General features: G+C 38.2%; 2 protein-coding genes across 3 annotated transcripts in view; one reads left to right on the forward strand and one right to left on the reverse strand.

Moving 5' to 3' along the window:
* LOC136766535 (serine/threonine-protein phosphatase 2A 55 kDa regulatory subunit B gamma isoform) overlaps window positions 1–5473 on the reverse strand; it is a 108732-nt gene extending 103259 nt beyond the window's left edge. Inside the window, exons 1-2 of one of the 2 annotated variants that reach the window (XM_066720058.1) lie at window positions 5365–5473; window positions 5199–5276 (exon numbers count right to left, since the gene is read on the reverse strand). In XM_066720058.1, the coding sequence (XP_066576155.1) occupies window positions 5199–5276; window positions 5365–5371 (85 nt within the window). In that variant the 5' untranslated portion in view covers window positions 5372–5473. The remainder of the gene's footprint in view (window positions 1–5198; window positions 5277–5364) is intronic. The other variant, XM_066720060.1, reaches the window with a different exon arrangement.
* Window positions 5474–6315: 842 nt separating this feature from the next.
* man2b2 (mannosidase, alpha, class 2B, member 2) lies at window positions 6316–16533 on the forward strand. The gene is made up of 19 exons (XM_066720062.1): window positions 6316–6539; window positions 7780–7926; window positions 9842–9947; window positions 10091–10263; window positions 10549–10664; window positions 10979–11156; window positions 11372–11570; window positions 11880–12070; window positions 12154–12322; window positions 12473–12609; window positions 12892–13169; window positions 13365–13556; window positions 13653–13905; window positions 14099–14209; window positions 14470–14662; window positions 14784–14936; window positions 15141–15253; window positions 15339–15456; window positions 15941–16533. Exons 1-19 carry the CDS (start codon window positions 6402–6404, stop codon window positions 16030–16032), a joined length of 3057 nt encoding a protein of 1018 aa, XP_066576159.1. The 5' UTR covers window positions 6316–6401; the 3' UTR covers window positions 16033–16533.
* The last annotated feature ends 1779 nt before the right edge of the window (window positions 16534–18312 follow it).

An 18312-nucleotide genomic window follows, 5' to 3' on the forward strand; every position in this document is an offset into this window, starting at 1 on the left:
GTTGAACATATTGAGCGATCAGCAAACATTGATCAAGAATGATGGGTGAATCACTAACCTAATCGCAGTATTCCCGATTTTCTGCAGCTGCCACACCAGCCTTCTGGAGACAGTTGAGTGCCTTTAAGCAAAGTGCCCAACTTTTCATATAATCAATCCCGCAGTCGTCATTTTCACTGGGATCGAACTGGCCGGGAGGATTCCCCGAGCTCTTTTCATAAACACCACTAATCCCTCCATGCGCTTTACACCTTCAGACAGTATTAAATGAAATATAAACCATCTGAAAATGATCACATCCCCTGTTGTGATTTTCACACTGTAGCCAAGGCTATCTCATGCTGTTATGCCCTGAACAAAGTGTGGAGGCCTAAGTGTGAGAAACACTGACCGCTGAGGCCATGCAGTTATTAGCGAGATCTCAGCTCTTGAAAGGAGACATAAAACAAGAGGGGGCAGAAGAGAAGGAGGGGTGGGCAAACCTATTTTTGGAACCAGTGATAAATCTCTTCAACTACAATGTAGGCTAGTCATAAAACAAACAAGGTCTTTTTAGAGGTTTTTACCCAACAACTACAGGAATCGGGACCGTTTGACATTTTACATGCTCCTGGCAGTTTGCACTTTGAAATTTGGATTTTTCTGGTAGATCCACTGGTTGGTGGGCTACAGTGCTCAGTAGGACAATCTAGCCAGAAAATACAAAACACAATAAAATAGATACCATTTTAAGCAAATCAAAAGGTTCCTTCCCATTTTTTGTTAACACTCAATTTTAAGAAATTTAAGAAGGATTATCACTGTATTTTGATTTACTGCATTTTTTTTAAATAATTGGATGCTTTAGAAAAACTGGTTAAATATTGGGATAGATAGACAACCCAGTTAACGTGCTATGCAAACATACTGTTGTATTCTCCTATGAGAAAGTCAAAACAAATTTTCCTATTAAAATCAATAACCTCCATGTGTTTTTCCATTAGTTCTATTTCAGAAAGATTCAAAATTGTGGGGGCACATTTGACAAGCCACAGAAAGTGTCATGATATTAAAGGCAGCATAAAATCCTTCTGAAAAGATCATACCCAAATTCCATTAGTTAGGCCCTACATAAACCACATGAAGTACATAGATACGTCAAACACAAGATGATTCATAAATGTAATGGCATACTTCAAACATTGCTTGTAGCACCAAAGCCATCAATAATTTCATGACAGCTTCTGACAAGGGCCTCACAGGGAAGCTTTCTACATTTGTAAGCAATTCTTCACTTCCAACCCAAAGAATCACAGCCCCCACAGCCAGGATCTGCCCTATAATCATCCTCCCGAGAGAACAGACTGCTTTTACAGTCTATAGTCTATACCATCTATCAGACAAAAAACACTTACACACCATTTATCTACATTACACAAGAACTACACAGGTTTGACAAATGAGTGCTCAAGTGAATCACATTTAATGTAAGCAACATATTTGACCAAATACAAAGAAATACCTTTAATTAATTAAACCTACCCAATTAGTAAGACAGATTCCAATTATGGGATTTTCAATATATTAACACTGTGAGATTTAGGACTTAAATGGAAGTTACTGTTACAAGGTCATCTGGATTGAAAGTTGCTTTTATTATTAACGCCCGTGTATTTCCTTTAGAGACCTCAGAGGTAGAGATGGAAGAGGAAATAAGCTGACAAAGAAATTGTCCCTCAGTAAGTTGTTAGTCTAAACAAAAGCTTACTGTGTGCAGAATGTGACCAAACCTTTCTTCACCCTGAACTGCAGCTGATAAATATGCTACACTCATATCGGACAAAGCACAAATATTTCACATTTCAGCAAGTGCTATGGTAACTGTAATAATTTTGTAAAGATGTCATGGCTGTTTTAAAGAAACACATAAAAACATATCACAAGTGTATTACTTATCTCTGCTGGCAATTTCTAAGAAGCATTTGCCAATTCCTTACTTTCATCTTTTCAACATTGAGGTCTAAATATTCTCCACAACAACAAAACCCTAAGAATTGTCTGTCTTTACATGTAGTATATGGAGTCTATATATGCATATGCAATTAATTTGAAAAGGTTCCTATGCATGTTCATTCATTCAGTCTCACATAGTTCACCAACATTAAAATGCTTTGCTCAAACATTATCTGTAAGAGTTAAAGATATAAGCTATAAACATAAATTACACCGTTGATCCAAATGTGCCCTTTATTGTGAACATCTCTTTTGATATACAGCAGGTCCATCTATGTCAACTTTACATATTTTAACTGAACAACAGAATACCTGCAACCAAAATTACTTTAGTCAATGAATCCTTATTATGCTCATTCTTGTACCTTCTATTTCAGATTAAACTTATCAATTTTGGATACTGTACTGAACACTATAAGATAAATATAAATAGGGCACTAATGGACTTGCCAGGTCATCCAACATGACCACACCGATATGTGCAACATTTAAATTTGTGAATACCACACAGGTTCAAAGTGAGTTCTATCATTTTTAAAAGACCATATGTAGACCACAGATCATCAAAATACATCAATTACATTTGCAAAAGGCTTTAAAAGCACAGTTTCAGTGCATTTGAAGACAGAATGCAAACATGGCAAAGTGCATTTTAGAGCAAAGCGAATTAAGGTCACCCATGACTGTATAAAAGCATTACAAAAACTTAATTGCAGCACTCAAGCCATTTGGTGACTTAATGATTGATTGGCTTCTCTTAAATTTATCTACATCCCTGCCTTTATTTGTTCCATCGATTTGTCAATTATTGTAAAGGAGTTACAGGTATGTTCCAACACCGTCTTAACTTCTCTGCTCTACATGCCTTTTACAATTCTGTGTAAATATTGCTATATCAAGCTTACAGTACTTGGTGTGTCCAGGATATAAAAGGTAGAACTCCATTACCATTCAATAAAACACTGCAGACCAACAATAAGAGTCAGAAACAGACTATTTTCACATTAGAGTTGTTTCTTTCCATTCTTCCACTTCTGTCTTAATTTTCTCATTATTATGGCATCTTGTCTTTTACATCTTTAAATGAGCTTCAATCGAAATCACAGTCGGTGCCAGAACACCTAAATTTCACCAATACCATGCTCCCGAACCTCTAAAAACAAAAGGCTTCACCTCACAATATGCCCCAAAAGGTCTGAAGACATCACAGAGGACCTCCCCTATTAAAACAAATCTAACCAAAAAGGTCAATCTTCTTTAGATCTATATCATTGGGGGCATATGTGGGTTTCTTAATAAAACAAACATTTTACATGAAAAAAAGTATAAGAGGGCTTGCTAGTGCACAGTAAAACAAGGATTCTCCCAAGCCAAGCCACCTCAACTTACCCTGGAGAGCAAGGATAATTACAACCACCCCCCCGGGAGCTCTCATCTAGTCAGCTTGTGCATGGTCATTGCCTGGATATGAACTTTAACCCTAACCTTAACATAACCCTCCCCTTAACCCCAAACTGAACCATAATGTAGGGCCACCCAGGAAACAAACAAACATAAAAAACCTACCCAAACTACACTACAGATAACCCAAATACAGTCTTACATACCGATACCAGTAATTGTAACACAAAAAGTTTCCACCATGCCACAAACGTACCATAATGCTAACATTGCTGAACCCTAATCCTAATACTAACCATTATCCCTCATACACAATTAAACTTAACACACACACAAACTATGGCCTTAAAGCTTACCATCGCTTTCATTCTAATACTAGTTTAAGAATACCAATATAAAAAATGCAGAAAGTAATTAAAAACAGACAGGCTGTAGTATTTGTATCATGCACAGGCCTACATTTTGCTAATATGACCCACTTAAGTTATAATATTCATTCTTGTATACTAAGAAATTGGGAGACAAACAAGGATTGCTTTCAGTAGTGATCTTGTATTGCCCCCTGGTGAAAATACTGAAGAATTTCATTTCAAGAGTGTAATATTTTCAAATAAATAAGTTGTTGTTGTATTAACTCATAAGATTAAAATAGCATTGCTACAAAAATGTTTTTATGTATTGAACTCTTTTTCAGATGTTTAAGCTTTGCATGCATCAAGTAAGTTTCATTAAAAGAGAAAATAAATTGAGATAGAAAATGGAAATACACAATGTCATGCTTATGTTTTTGTATTCAAAGAAATGAAAGACTGCCATTGAAATTGGTCATTACAGTTATCCTACACTGTATACATAAAGCTTTTTATCTTCATGTTTAATGGACATTTAATGCTATAATTATGCCTATATTCAAATACATAATGTCCTCCCAGGACAGCTTGAGAATAAATCTATTTTTGAAATGTAAATAGAGCTAATGTACTATATGAAGAAGCACATCTGCTACTCACACCATTTTAATGTATTCACCCATTTGTAATACCACCTATATTGCACATTTTTATTCACAACAGCATGAGAGCATTCTTTCAAGATAAGCAACAAAAGAAGACTATTCTCACCATGAAAGCAGGCAAAGATGAAAAGCAGTCATTTACACAACAAAAACTTTATTCTTGTTATTCTAAAAAAAGAAAACACATTTAGGCTTCTGCAATGACTTCATTTAAAAAAAAAAGACACTTAAACAGAAGCATTTCCCTTTGAAAAAGATTAGAAGGCAGTTCTCTAATCAATGGGATAATTTAATTCAAGTTTCTTACATATATTGCATGCAAGAGTGATGCAACCAGCACACAAGACACCACTACTAAAAACTGTTTCACTGTAGCTTTCAGGCTTTAAAAGAGACGCACAAACTTTGCTTTTCACACGTCACAATTGTTCTTGTTTTATGAATCGCAACAGCTGTGCACATAAGACAGCTGGATTCATCACACTTCGGCTATATTAATACTAAAAATAACCTATATGAAGTACATTCAGACAATTATTGGGAAAGCACGGTCATTTTCAATCATGCATTTCCTGTTTAACGGATGCATTTCAAAACAGCATCAGTCCCGTAACTTAAGTCGGTTTCCTTGCACTTGCTTAGCTAGTGGTGGAGCCCAACAAAACAGCTCCGTTTAAACTAATGCACACCTTTCAGTAGAGTCGCTCGAGTGAAGCCTGTAAAAATAGCATTTGTTCAGCAGGATGCTACGAGGAAAGGAAGAAATCACAACCTGTACCCGCTTCCCTACCTTCGAAGACTTCAGCCTCCGTGGTGCCGTTTATCTGAGCCAGGGTCCATTGGGTCTCCTCTCTGTTGAGTCCGACTCCTACAGCAATATCAATTGATCACATTAATACCGACGGGACACCAGTATGTCAACGACACAGCAGGAATAAACATGTACGCTAACTTACCGCACATCTCACAGCGTAAGTGACTCAAATAAATAATGTCAAAGTGAGAATATCCTGAGCAAACAGCACTACTCCATACCTACTACAGCCAGACACCTTTCTCTGAACTTTCTCACAGGCAACTGCGGTGGGCGGGGCCTGCGGGCAGTGCGTTTCAGTGCGGACTCACCAATACATCCTTATAGCGCTAAATATATGTATTAATGCATTATTCCTCATGCAATACCTCAGATCTCTCTCTGATATTTTCAACGTTGTTGGTTTGGCCCAACTCTTCATGTAGCCTATATTACAAACCTATGGGGAAGCTGTTTTTGTAAGGCATGATGAAGCTAGTTTTACAGTGCAATGAAATCCTCGCCATTGTGGATGTTGCATTATTGTAGATAATGATATTTTGGCTAGCCACTACACGGCCGTTTTTATAACTATCCTTGCTGTAATAAGACATTATGTTCTTGTTGGGTTTGTGTACCAGGTAGGTTGTATCAAACGACACAAACTGTGGCCCATTGCATTGTCAGTGGTGATGATGTCAGGTAGGCCCCAGCGTGCAACAAGTTACTCCAGCCCTACTACAGTCTTACTACAGCTGCTAACCGACTATGTGTACAGACTATTAGTTCTGATACTACTTCTGATATTACTGTCTGATATCACTGATTTTAATCTGCATCACTACCATAAAAATCATGCATATCCAATCCATCATGTAAGCCCTGCCACATGCAGATATATCTTCATATATTTAATTCTAGTTTAGAATTGTGTTCCAGGTTTGTGATGAGTTTGAGCATGGAAAAAAACACACACACAATTAAAATAAAGTAAAATAAATGCGTGTACGTCTCCTTTATAGACACACTGGCGCAGAAAAGCTGATTCACTGCTTTCATTAGATTGTTTAGTCATCGTTGTGCGTTTCTGCTGTAGGTGGAGTTTGTCCCCTTTCGCGCTCCGTAGTGCTGAGGAAGTGCTGTCGTTCCCTCAGAGAAGTCGTGGCGAGATATGTGCAGGTTACTCCTCATCACAGAGAGATGACTCTGTCTTGTTGCCTTTCCTTCTTTATTTTGCAGATTGTCTCGATCTTCAGTAACAATGTTGCACCAGACAGAATCCAGACCTTTGTCATCCCGCACAGTCATATGGATGTGGGTTGGGTCTATACTGTTCAGGTAGAGCATCTTTATTTGTGGTTGAAATAATACATTTGATCAGGGTTTTATTATGCATTTATTGGCACGTCTTGTTTTTGGCGATATAGCCGATGGGTTGTAGCCTGTATATGGCAAATCAAACGACAAGGACGCACTTTTTTATTATTATTATTATTATTATTATTATTATTATTATTATTATTATTATTATTAAATGGAAGGCTACAGTTAAAAAATGGTTTCGTGTACAATATATAATATGCAGCTTTAAAAGTCGCAGGCTAGATTACTTCATCACATGTGAATCATATGACTCACTCTGTCACATGATCTATCAATGGTATGTGTATCTGTCAGTGTCTAACGTATCGAAATTGGCTACATGAGAATATTTGCTCATTTTAATGTATTGCTTATTTAAAAATACATAATGTGATCTTGACTGTCCTATTTTAACTAGTGGTTTTTACTTTCATTATTCCACTTCCTCGTATGCTATTGTTTTGCTTTGTAATTGAGAAGTATTACCCTTCATTTTAGTATTCATGAGTATAGTATCAAACTCGAAGTCACTGGGTGCATTTTTGAAAGACTGAGGTGCCTGACAAAAAAAGTGATGGGTTTGTTCTTTAAAAAGCATCTTTGGAAAGTGGAAGAGGTTTTCTGCACAAGAAAATGGACGATGAGCTGCAGCACTATTCTTTCTAAATTAAATTTCGTAGGCCTATATATAACCACATCATTTCAGATAATGCATGGGTCAGAATTTCAATTATCTAAGCAACATCTAGCCTGTATTTTAGCTTGTATCATTTCTGTTCTATATAGGCCTACCTGATAGAAAATAAACCCTCAAAAAACAACATGCAAAAAAAACTATTAAATACAATGACTTGTGATTTAAAGAAACTCAAGTCAAACTCAGATGAACATGTAGGTCCTGACCTGGCCAGTAAGGCTGGAGGTGTATTCAGAGGTGGCTGATTAAGCAAGCACAAATGGAAATGGTTCTGATTGAATTTAGTCTAACGAATAAAGACATTTGCAATACATGACTAAGCATACTGTACCCCAAATATCTATTTATTTATCTATTTATTTATGCTCACCTAATACTTTTTAGGGAGTTGTACTTTCCTTTCGTGCTGTTCAAAAGCTTATAATTTGTCAGGTGGCATCTTGTGGATTAGCCTAAACACTTTGTACTGTGGATGGATTGGATTGTGTAATGCGATTGTCCCTTCTCTTTATTTGACAGGAAAGTATGCATGCATACGCAGCAAATGTGTACACCAGTGTTACAGAAGAGTTGATGAAAGAGAAGCATCGCAAATTTATTGTCGTGGAGCAGGAGTTCTTTCGCCTGTGGTGGGACACTGTGGCTACAGATAAGCACAAGAAGCAGGTAGGCCTCGATTTAATTGTTTCTGTTTCACAGTTAAACATAATGAAAAGGTTCTGAGTTAGGAAATGAATAGTTCAATTAAGTAATTGAGAGCTCGGTTGGGTAGGTGGTACTCCAGGACAGGTTTGAGAACCACTGATTTAAATGATCATCCAAGTTATTAGTTCAGTTTAGTAACTGAGGCCTGGAGTGCAAAGAAAACCCAGAGGACACAGCAGCCCTAGAAGCCTGGAATTTCCCCATTCCTGTCCTATCCGACAATTTCCTCATCTATTTGATGGTGACAGAAGACTGTATTTTGGGAAAGTGATAATGATTTAAAGGTGGTTTATCAAGTTATTGATTCAAACCAAAACAGGACCGTGTCTTAGCTGTAATCTCTAACCTGATCTTATGGCCATGGTGATGGAACAACTTTTTCAACAAATAAACGCTTACCTGGGGTAGGGTTGTGTATCAATTTTTTTTTTTAATGCTTGTGATTAAAATCATTAAAATATCAGTCCTTAAAATCACTTAAAAAAATTTAAAATCTTTGTGATTTTAACAAGGAACAAAACAATTAACTTAAAAATAAACGTGCCCAAAACAACAAAACAAATGTGATAAAAGCAAAAACTGCTCACCAACAAAAAGGTCAAATACATTGAAAATAACTGAAAATGCATTGAACAAATTAAAAAAACAATAAAAAAAGTAAAAATAAAAAACAAACAAAAAAGGTCCAATGCATTTTAAATTAAACCCAAAACGGTCAATGTATTTGACAAAAGAATATAACAAAACTATACCAAAAACCCTAAACAATGTGATTTAAAAACAACTAAATCTTTAAAAACAATTAAGATTCATTTTTAAAATCTTTTTTAAAAACAATCATCCATAAAATCTTTAAAAGATCTTGGACTCGGGCTCCAGCAGGGGGAACTGACCGTCCCCGGAGGTGGGTCCCATCATGGGATCCTGAGCTCCCCCAGATCTTGTATACGCCAGTTCTTATAGGCTTCCTCCTTGCCCCTCTGATGGACCTCCAGATTGACATAGTCTCTTACAAACACCATGCCCCGTAGGGTTGTGTATCAGCCATCTAGGGAAAGTAGGGGGGGGGAGGTTACAGAGGCAATCATGACAGGGGATTTTATAAGCCTGAGTTGCCTTCCTGTTGACATGGGGGAGGCGGTTAATATTGTTTGGAGTATTATTTCCTTTGTTTATAGTTTAGACTTAGGTTATAATAGAATATCACCTTTTATTATAAGTTTATTTTAATTTGAAACCTATTTTTGTAACATGTTTGGTGGTTATATGATGTTAGGTCTTTTTGTGTGACCCCCATTTTTGAATGGTTGGATTTAGGGGGCGGGGCTAAGCTATACGTAAGGGAGAGCTGGGTGGAAAGTAACACCTGCCCATTTGTGGTCCCGAATTAGTTTTTAGTGTTTTCTACTTTCTTTTTTTATGTCTACAATTATTTATCCTGTGTGTTTGCAGTTACTACACTTGTTTTGTTCTTGTATGTTTATTTTTTGTCTGAAAGACAATTAATGTCCTTGTTTTTGGAGACTTCCGCCCTTGTTCTTGCGTGTCAGACGCTGGGACCACTACAGCCATGAAGTTTCAAATGTTAAATGAGCCAAATCTCTGTATTCATTTAGGATACAACAAAAAACAAAAGGATTTAAATTCAAGCAGTGTTTGTACTATGTACAGTATGTTTATTTTATTTTTTTAATGTAATATTGTATTTTTGTCATTGATGAACACATTTCACGACGCACCTGTTCATTACCATTGCCATTGCTCACTGGTTGGGAAACACTTCTCTGAGCCATAACCCATTTCAGGTGCCTCAACTGTACTGTTGTCTAATGAAGATTGATTAGCAGTTAGCATTGACCCAGTTCACTTTCTGCAGGTGGGGCAGTTACTTAAGGAAGGCCGTCTGGAATTCATTATAGGGGGGCAGGTGATGCACGATGAAGCGGTAACTGATCTTGAAGACCAAATACTACAGCTGACAGGTACATGCTGTGTGTCATTATAAGCTTTATTTTCACTATATATAAAAAAGAAACAATTTACAACCTTTTATTTTAATATTACTTAAAAAAAAAAAAAAAAAAAAAAAGCTGTAGACATTCAGTTTTTTCATTATGCATTCTAGAGGGCCACGGGTTCCTGTACGAGACCTTCGGAGTGAGGCCGCAGTACTCCTGGCACGTGGACCCCTTCGGTGCCTCTGCTGCCACGCCTGTGGTCTTCGCCCTTGCTGGCTTCAATGCCCACCTGATCTCTCGCATTGACTATGACCTCAAAGATGACATGCAGAAGAAAAAGGTACTTAACACATGTATTCACAACTTTATTTTCCATGGAACATTTTATAGTGAAATCAGTTTTGATGACTGATAAGACATGAGAGGTGGTAATGCGAATAGGGGTCTTATATTTGGATACAATAGCACATGTAGAAATGAGGAAATAACTTAATTATTTATGGCAGACTGAATTAGGGATCCCCGTCTTCCACTTTTCTTATGCTGAAGTTTGTGAAATTTAACAGAGCATTTAACATAGGCCAGCAGCCCTGTAACCAGTGTGTCTCGTGTGTTGTTGGAACAGAAGCTCCAGTTTGTGTGGAGGGGTTCGCAGTCTCTAGGTGAACAGCAGGAGATCTTTACTCACACCATGGATCAGTTCAGCTACTGCACCCCGTCATACATCCCCTTCTCTAACAGGTGAGATATGTCTTTTTCATGACAAACAGACACAGGCATAGCATTCTTTTAAGATATTTGAAGCTTTTGTGCATATCTGTGGAAAGACACACGATTTCCACTTTCTCCATTCAGCTTGATCCCTTTTTTCATGTGTAAGAAAAGCTACATTCATGATTTAGATTCCTTGTGATTTCATAAATCATAACTGAGTGTTCAGACATAACAGCAGCTTTTGTTGAGTCTGCAGCTCTTTAAACATGTTTGTCAACTTTTTATAGGTTCTTGTTTCCATTAGGTTTCAGTTCTTGTTTCTCTATTTTCTGCCGGTGCAGGTCAGGTTTCTATTGGAATGGTGTGGCTCTTTTTCCCAACCCCCCTGAAGATGGTGTTTACCCCAACATGAGCCTGCCTGTCACCAGCGACACCCTCCACTCTTATGCCAAAACAATGGCTGATAATATCAAGCAGAGAGCAGCCTGGTTCAGAACCAATCACGTGCTCTGGCCGTGGGTAAGTTCAAAGTCAGCTGTCAGTGTTTGGTCCTATTTTCGTGCTTATTTCCCCTTCCCTGCACTTGCCTTTAAAGCTGTAATTAGCATTATTGATCCTGTCAGCTTCTCTAGTTGATCTGGTCAATTTAGGTTGTTCACTTTATTTGGTTGGTACTTAATTAGTAACAAAAGGAGCACAACTGCAGTTCCCATTTCTTCTCTATTGTCCGACAGGGCTGTGACAAGCAGTTCTTCAATTCCTCGGTGCAGTTTCACAACATGGATCCTTTGCTAGATTACATCAACCAGCACAGTGATGAATTCGGTGTAACTGTCCAGTACGCCACTCTCAGTGAATACTTCCAAGCTGTTCACAATGCTAACCTCTCCTGGGACGTGAGGAATAACCAAGACTTTCTGCCTTACTCCACTGGTATGTCTTGAAAGGTCTTAAATTTTGCTTTCAGTTGTATAGTATTCAGTCTCTACAGCCCCATTCTTAATATTTATAATATGTAGTTATATGGATGTAACCACCATACTGCATATAAATAGTGACACATTGATCTGGTAATGGAGATAATGTTATATTAGGCAGTTAACAGCTGTGGGGTAATAGAAAACCAGAAGGGCCTACAGGATTTGAGGGCCAGCATTGTGAAACCCTGATCAAGGGAGGGAGATCAAGATTCCCCTCCAGCATGTTCTCTCATGTATTGTGTATCTGCTTTTCCCTACACAGATCCTTTTCAGGCGTGGACTGGGTTCTATGCATCCCGCAGTGTGCTGAAGGGAGTGGCTCGCAGGGCCAGCTCTCTTCTGTATGCTGCAGAATCTCTCTTCACACGGTACCGCTCCACATACCCTGATGGACCGGTCCCAAAAGACTGGGCCCTGCAGCAGCTGCGATCCCTCAGGTGGGCTGTTTCAGAGGTAGCTACTCATTTTATTGTAGTTATTTTATTTTGGTGCCTTACACGTTGTAATGCTGAAATAACAAATGTTTCCTTTGTGAGGTTCAACATCATGATGGCATCACGGGAACGGAGTCCCCCAAGGTTGCTGACATGTATGTAGAGCATCTCACTCAAGGAATGATGGCTGTGCAAGAATTAATGGCTGCGCTTTTTCTTTTACCAAAGAGCGTTTCACCTTTCCCACACATCCATGAATCCAAGAGCAAAGGTACATTCCAGTGTCCCATAAATCACGAAGAAGCTGTACTGTTGGTAGAAGATTCTAGTCAGTGGCTGATTTTGAGTTTAGTTATTTTGGTGTGTCTTGAGTCTGAACTGGTGTCACTGATTTTCACGTTTCTGTTATTTCTTCGGACAGATTCTTCCCAGGCCCCTGAGCAACACATAATCGTATACAACCCACTGGCCTGGAATACCACAACCTTCATCAACATCACAGTGACCTACCCAATGGCTAGCGTGTACGATGAAGATGGAAAGCCCGTTTCTGCACAGGTGCTGTAACTTACCTATTTCCCAGGATCTTAAACAAGCATCTGTAGTCCATTGCAGGACTGGACTGTAACCAAATAAAACATTTATAAATACACTATAGTGTGTGGTGAAAAAGTATAGAGAGTTTTTTCCAGTGTTTAAAATTAAATATCGAATTGTATATATCCACACATTTTACACATTATTATCAAACGGGGTTCATGAGATCTTTACCAATATATATATATATATATATATATATATATATATATAATTTTTTTTTTTTTTTTTTTTTTTTAATAGATCCAAACATCACCTGAATCCATCTCCACGTATGACCTATACATTCATGTGACTTTAAGTGGACTACAATACAAGAAATATGTTATTAAATATGCTACAACTCCATGCATTAAAGAGTCTGAATGTTGGCCAACGTATACTGGGAAGGTTGTTAAATTTGACCGACAAAGAATTAATGGTTCAAAGAAGACTGGTCGAAGACTCCTGCCTGTCATGAATGAATGTTACAGGTTGATGATTGACCAGGATACAAACTTACTCCACAGCATTACTGACAGGTAAGCTTTCTGTATTTAAAGCATGGGTAATATAAGCAATTACACATGTGCACTGTGAGTCTATGCTCAAAACTGGAGAGTAAGGGGAAGGTTGGAAAAATGGCTAATGTACAACAATGGTTGGTGACGGACAATTTTATAGTTACACCATCCAGTTTGTTCTACAGTGTTTAAGTGGACATGCCTTCTTTCCAGGGAAACACAGCGGACTGTAAAGATGACCCAGCAATTTGGGGAGTACTATGTCAATGGGGACGTACATCAAGGGCCCATTTCCGACAATTACATTTTCACTGCCAACGGATCAGCCATCCCTGTGTTTAAAGCTGTCGGGATGGAAATCGTCCCTGGAAAGCTTATGACAGAGATCCGACAGTACTTCTACAGGTATACGACTTTTAAAATGCAGGATACAGTCAACTGCTGTTTTTGAAGCCCAAATGAGTTTTTTAATTTGCTTCTTTTCCCTCCCGTTTCCTGTAGTGAAGAGAATGATACGGACTTCAAATATGTAATGTACACAAGGCTCTACAGAGTGCCTGAACAACACAAAGGGGAGCTGTTATGTCACCGAATTGAGCAGAATTACAGAATTGGCCCACTAGAAGTAAACCGAGAAGCCATCTTGAGGACTGTCACAGACCTGAGGACTGACAAGACCATCTTTACTGACAACAATGGTTTCCAGATTCTTAAGAGGCCATACAAGATGTTTGTGAACAATACCCTGGCTAGGGTAAATTAAAATAAAATGCACTTATCATTTTATTATTAATATACTTTTCTCCTGTGCTTAGTTTTTGTATTTATTTCAAAGAATACAAAATTATTCCTCAGATGTAACGCGTAGGCAGAAATATTGAGAATCTTTATGGCGTGTGTTTAGTTTTTAAAATGTATGTGCATTTCTCTCGTGATGTTTTCTGCAGAACTATTACCCGATGGTTCGGACTGCTTACATTGAAGATGACTCGACAAGACTGGTGCTCCTCAGTGAGAGATCTCATGGAGTCTCCAGCCAAGATCAAGGACAAGTAGAGGTGAGAGCAGTTTCTGTTTTTAAAGATGGTTTTGTGCTGTATGCTATAAATGTAAGTTAATAAATATTAAGTATGGTGGTTGGAGTTTATTTCCCTAAAACTAATTCCCATAATTTGACTAATGGTGATGGTTATTTGGTTAGAATTAAAAAATGGAGGTACAATAGAATACAGTCAAATAGAAATATTAAACGTATGTAATGTTGTTTTACAATCATTACCTTTGCGACGTGCTTAATGTGGGAACCCTGTTGTTTCAGGTCATGCTTCATCGGAGGCTGTGGAATAACCAGGAGTGGAATCTGGGATATAACTTGACTCTCAATGACTCTTCTGTCGTGCAGCCTGTTTTGTGGATGATGCTGGGGTCTAAGTCAACAACATCACGTCTGTACCCAAGAGCTGGGCTGGCCTTGGAGCACAGGCCTGTCGTTATGCTAATTGACTCTCCAAGTATGTCACTCTTAATAGTTTCAGCTCCTGTAGTACTGTCATGTTGTGCCATGTTTTTATCAATCCTTACATACTTGTCTGTAGACTGTTGAACATTGTTATTGCATCTGCTTGTTAACAGAAAAGGCCTGGGATGTGCGAGAGCCCAGGAGACATTATGCTGTCCCAGTAGATCCTGTTCTTCTTCCAGCAAACCTTCACCTTCTCAGCCTGAATGTCCCAGGCTGGAGATACAGCTCTAATCACACCAAACATCTGGAGCACATTCTAAAAGGTACGTACTGCGTTACACCCTGAGTCTGCCGGGTTCAACGTGACCCTGTACCGGGTGAAGCAATTATTGAAAATGTGGTTGCTTTAGTTTGTCATTCTAATGTTTGCTTAAGCACATCAACAAATGCTTATTCCTAGACTTATCTGTGTTGAAGTAATGCCAATAGAAGACTTTCATGCAGTGTGTTGGTATTTGTCCCATCAGGTAAAGCAGGAAACGTGGATCCAGATTTTGGTCGCGTGATGCTGAGGATCTTGCATCTGTATGAAGTGGGGGAGGATCCTGTCCTGTCCCAGCCTGCCACTATCGATTTGAAGGTATTGTAGTGCATTGTTTTAAAACCAACCAAAGAAATCATCTCTGTGTCCAAACCAGATGTTAAATGTTGTTGTGTGTGTGCAGGAGGTGCTGAGGAGCCTGGGCACAGTGAGGACAGTGGAAGAGCGCTCCCTCACGGGGACTTGGGACCTTTCCGAGCTCAGGAGGTGGAAATGGAGAACATCTGGGAATAACAGCCAGGGTGAGTTATTTTGTTGTATTTCCGCAAGAACAGTCAGTTTACAGAATTGCATGTTTTCAAAGTCATAGTTTCTAGTCACCCTGACAGACAGAAATTAGGCAGAAGGTGTTCGCTGCATTACAGTCTGTTTCTTATGCTTTCCAATTACAGTTTGGGGCAGGGAGTATTTAATCAATTAGTGCATTAGTTAATTGTTTTTATGTCAGCATTTGTTCTTCCCAACTCCCAAAATTTTTATTCTGTTCATACATTAGCTTTATTAGAATTGCTCTATTTGTCATGGATAGTTAATCAGACCTCTTTCACAGTCAATTTATTAACTCAAACTAGTTTCTCCAATTTGAAATAAGCTCTACATCTGCATAACTACAAACCCCCACAAACTCTCAAAAACTGCGACCTAGAGAACAATCACTAGTAATGTGGCAGTTTGTAAGTGAAACAGAATTTATATCACTCATTTTCTTCTTTGTTGTTCTTTCAGAGTGGACAAACCCATACACTCGAGTAACTGAAGACTTCAATGTGACAATTTTACCAAAGGAAATCAGGACCTTTTTTGTGCTTTTTAAATAACTGTGAAGTTGTCTTCTATGAAGATGTTTACCACTTAATTCCTGTTTAAGATTCTGACTATTGCACTTCAGTTTTGATTTTAGTTTGGTGTCATTAATGCACTTTATTCTTGAAGAATTCTCCTTGAACTGTGTGGGTTTTTGTGGAGAACTTGAAAATATTTGACCTGAGTGTAATCACATGAGATGTATTTACATTATATTGGTAAATTTCTAGTATTGTGGAGAGTCGGAGTGAATCAAATTACTATGATTGTTAGATGATTAATCTGCTTAATTGTTTCTAAACCTTAAAACTGTCAAGCTCAGTGGAACTCTGAAATTAAATATGCTAACAGCTCATAGGTTTGAAATGCCCCAGAAATGACTGATTTATTTGAAACCATTCACAGGATACAGTATCAGAGTTCTCCAGCAGATGGAGTTGAAAGACTTAATTGATGTTATATTTGTTTGCAATATGTTTTCCTGTCTCTCTAACATTAAAGTTGCTCAGTTTTAACAGCATGTCCTGTAACTTATTAAGTGCACATGGCTTTTGTTCACACAGTTGTGTGTTATTCAGTATTATAGCCATATATTTTAATCTTTTGGAGGGGACGTACATGTGAGATTCCTAGATATGTGGAAAAGCACTTTTTGGTCAAGGTTCTATATATGCTATTTTTATTATGTAAATAAAATAGATTGTGTTTTTTATTTATTTATTTTTGCACTCAATTGTTTTTCTCCAAACCCAGGTTATGCAGGATTAAGCCACATCAGACTCGGGTCAGGATTGCATATTGTTTGTGTAGGAAACGCGTGCATTAAGAAAATTTAAAAGTCTTTCCTGCCATGCATTCTACTTATAGATTTATAGATGGGTTTCCTTTGTGATAATATCTCTACTATCTGGCTTCAGAAGAAAGTGCCTCATGAACATTTGGTTATATAGTACAAATCGTACATTTAGTTTGACATAAACTCACTGCTAAACCAATTAGAAACCTCTGCTCGGGCCACCATGTGCCCTAATGGTAACATGGATTCCACATAGGCTTGGAAGTCCCTTTCACCAAGTTCCTCGGGATAAAGTAAGTAAAGTCTAGTCCACTGCACATACAATGTTTTGTTATTAAATAGGGGAGGGGGGTGATTTATAAAATCTTAACATGGTCACCTGTTTATCATGAAAGTTAATATGTAACCTTTCAGATACACAGGTATGAAGTAGGGATGCACCAATTAATTGCCAGCAATCGGTATCGGCAGATTATTGTCAAAAAAACTTAATAATTGGTATCTGCCATCTACTTTAAAATGGCCGATTACTTGCGACCGATTGTGGTGTCTGAAAAGGCATCATGCTTACCAAATTTTTATAAGAGAGAGAGATGGCATCCTTTAATAGAGAGGGCAGAAAAAAGGACGAGGACAAGCAGGCGCAAGATAGAGGCATGTTTCAGCCGTTATTCATAATTTCACCTCACCTGTCAAGTGATGCTTGTGTGTGACCTCAATGCAACAAGATAACTATTATTGAACTCATTTTCAATCAGAATCAGTAGTTAGCTTTGACATCATCACAACATAACATGTGAGCAGATCACTAGCCAACCACATGCTAAGGCGCAATGGCAGAGTGAATGACCTGCTGACTGGTTCAGTGCTGCTGCAGTGTGATAGTTGATGCATTACATTTGTGCTCCACCACAAAAAAGTCAGAAACACGCCCATTTCCACAGCAAGCAGTTTATGTGTAAACACTACTCTTTGAAATATATATATCCTGAAATGGTCACATTTTAAAATTGCTGCTGGGCGTTTCATGGTTAATTGCAATGCGTAACACTTTTGTTTCCTATTATCACTATGCTCTCTATTATTGTGGGTCTGTTGTGCACTGTTTGTGTGCATCGTGTTGTAATCCTAACTGTATCAAACACGTCTATTCACGACTGTAGGTCCATCAGTGAGGTAACAACACTCGGTAAGAGCATTAAAACAAAGTATTAAACAACAAGGCGGAATGCATAGACACTCCTTTGCCCTTTGTATTGCTGTGGGTAAACAGATCCTCTCAGTGCAATAAACTGACCATGTAAACCTGAGAGGGAGAGAGGGGCTTCATCTGTGACTGAGCACAGTGTCTGTAAACACGCGTGTCAGGGATATGTGTGCTACATGTCATGTACATATGATGGATATAAGTGTATATTGCTGAGGAGTTTATGAAGAGACTGTCAGCGGAACTTTAACAACTGTTTTGTATATTCCTAGTAGTGGGACTATAAAATAT

Source organism: Amia ocellicauda, chromosome 13 (assembly GCF_036373705.1).
Source record: "Amia ocellicauda isolate fAmiCal2 chromosome 13, fAmiCal2.hap1, whole genome shotgun sequence".
Lineage (NCBI taxonomy): Eukaryota > Metazoa > Chordata > Actinopteri > Amiiformes > Amiidae > Amia > Amia ocellicauda.

Bases quoted from the DNA above. Each gene is read 5' to 3' on its own strand.
- man2b2 (XM_066720062.1), top strand. From the start codon at position 6,402: ATGACTCTGTCTTGTTGCCTTTCCTTCTTTATTTTGCAGATTGTCTCG. The intron at 12,610-12,891 runs GTGCTGTAACTT...TTTTTTTAATAG, and splicing joins GAAAGCCCGTTTCTGCACAG to ATCCAAACATCACCTGAATC. The intron at 13,906-14,098 runs GTAAATTAAAAT...TGTTTTCTGCAG, and splicing joins TGAACAATACCCTGGCTAGG to AACTATTACCCGATGGTTCG.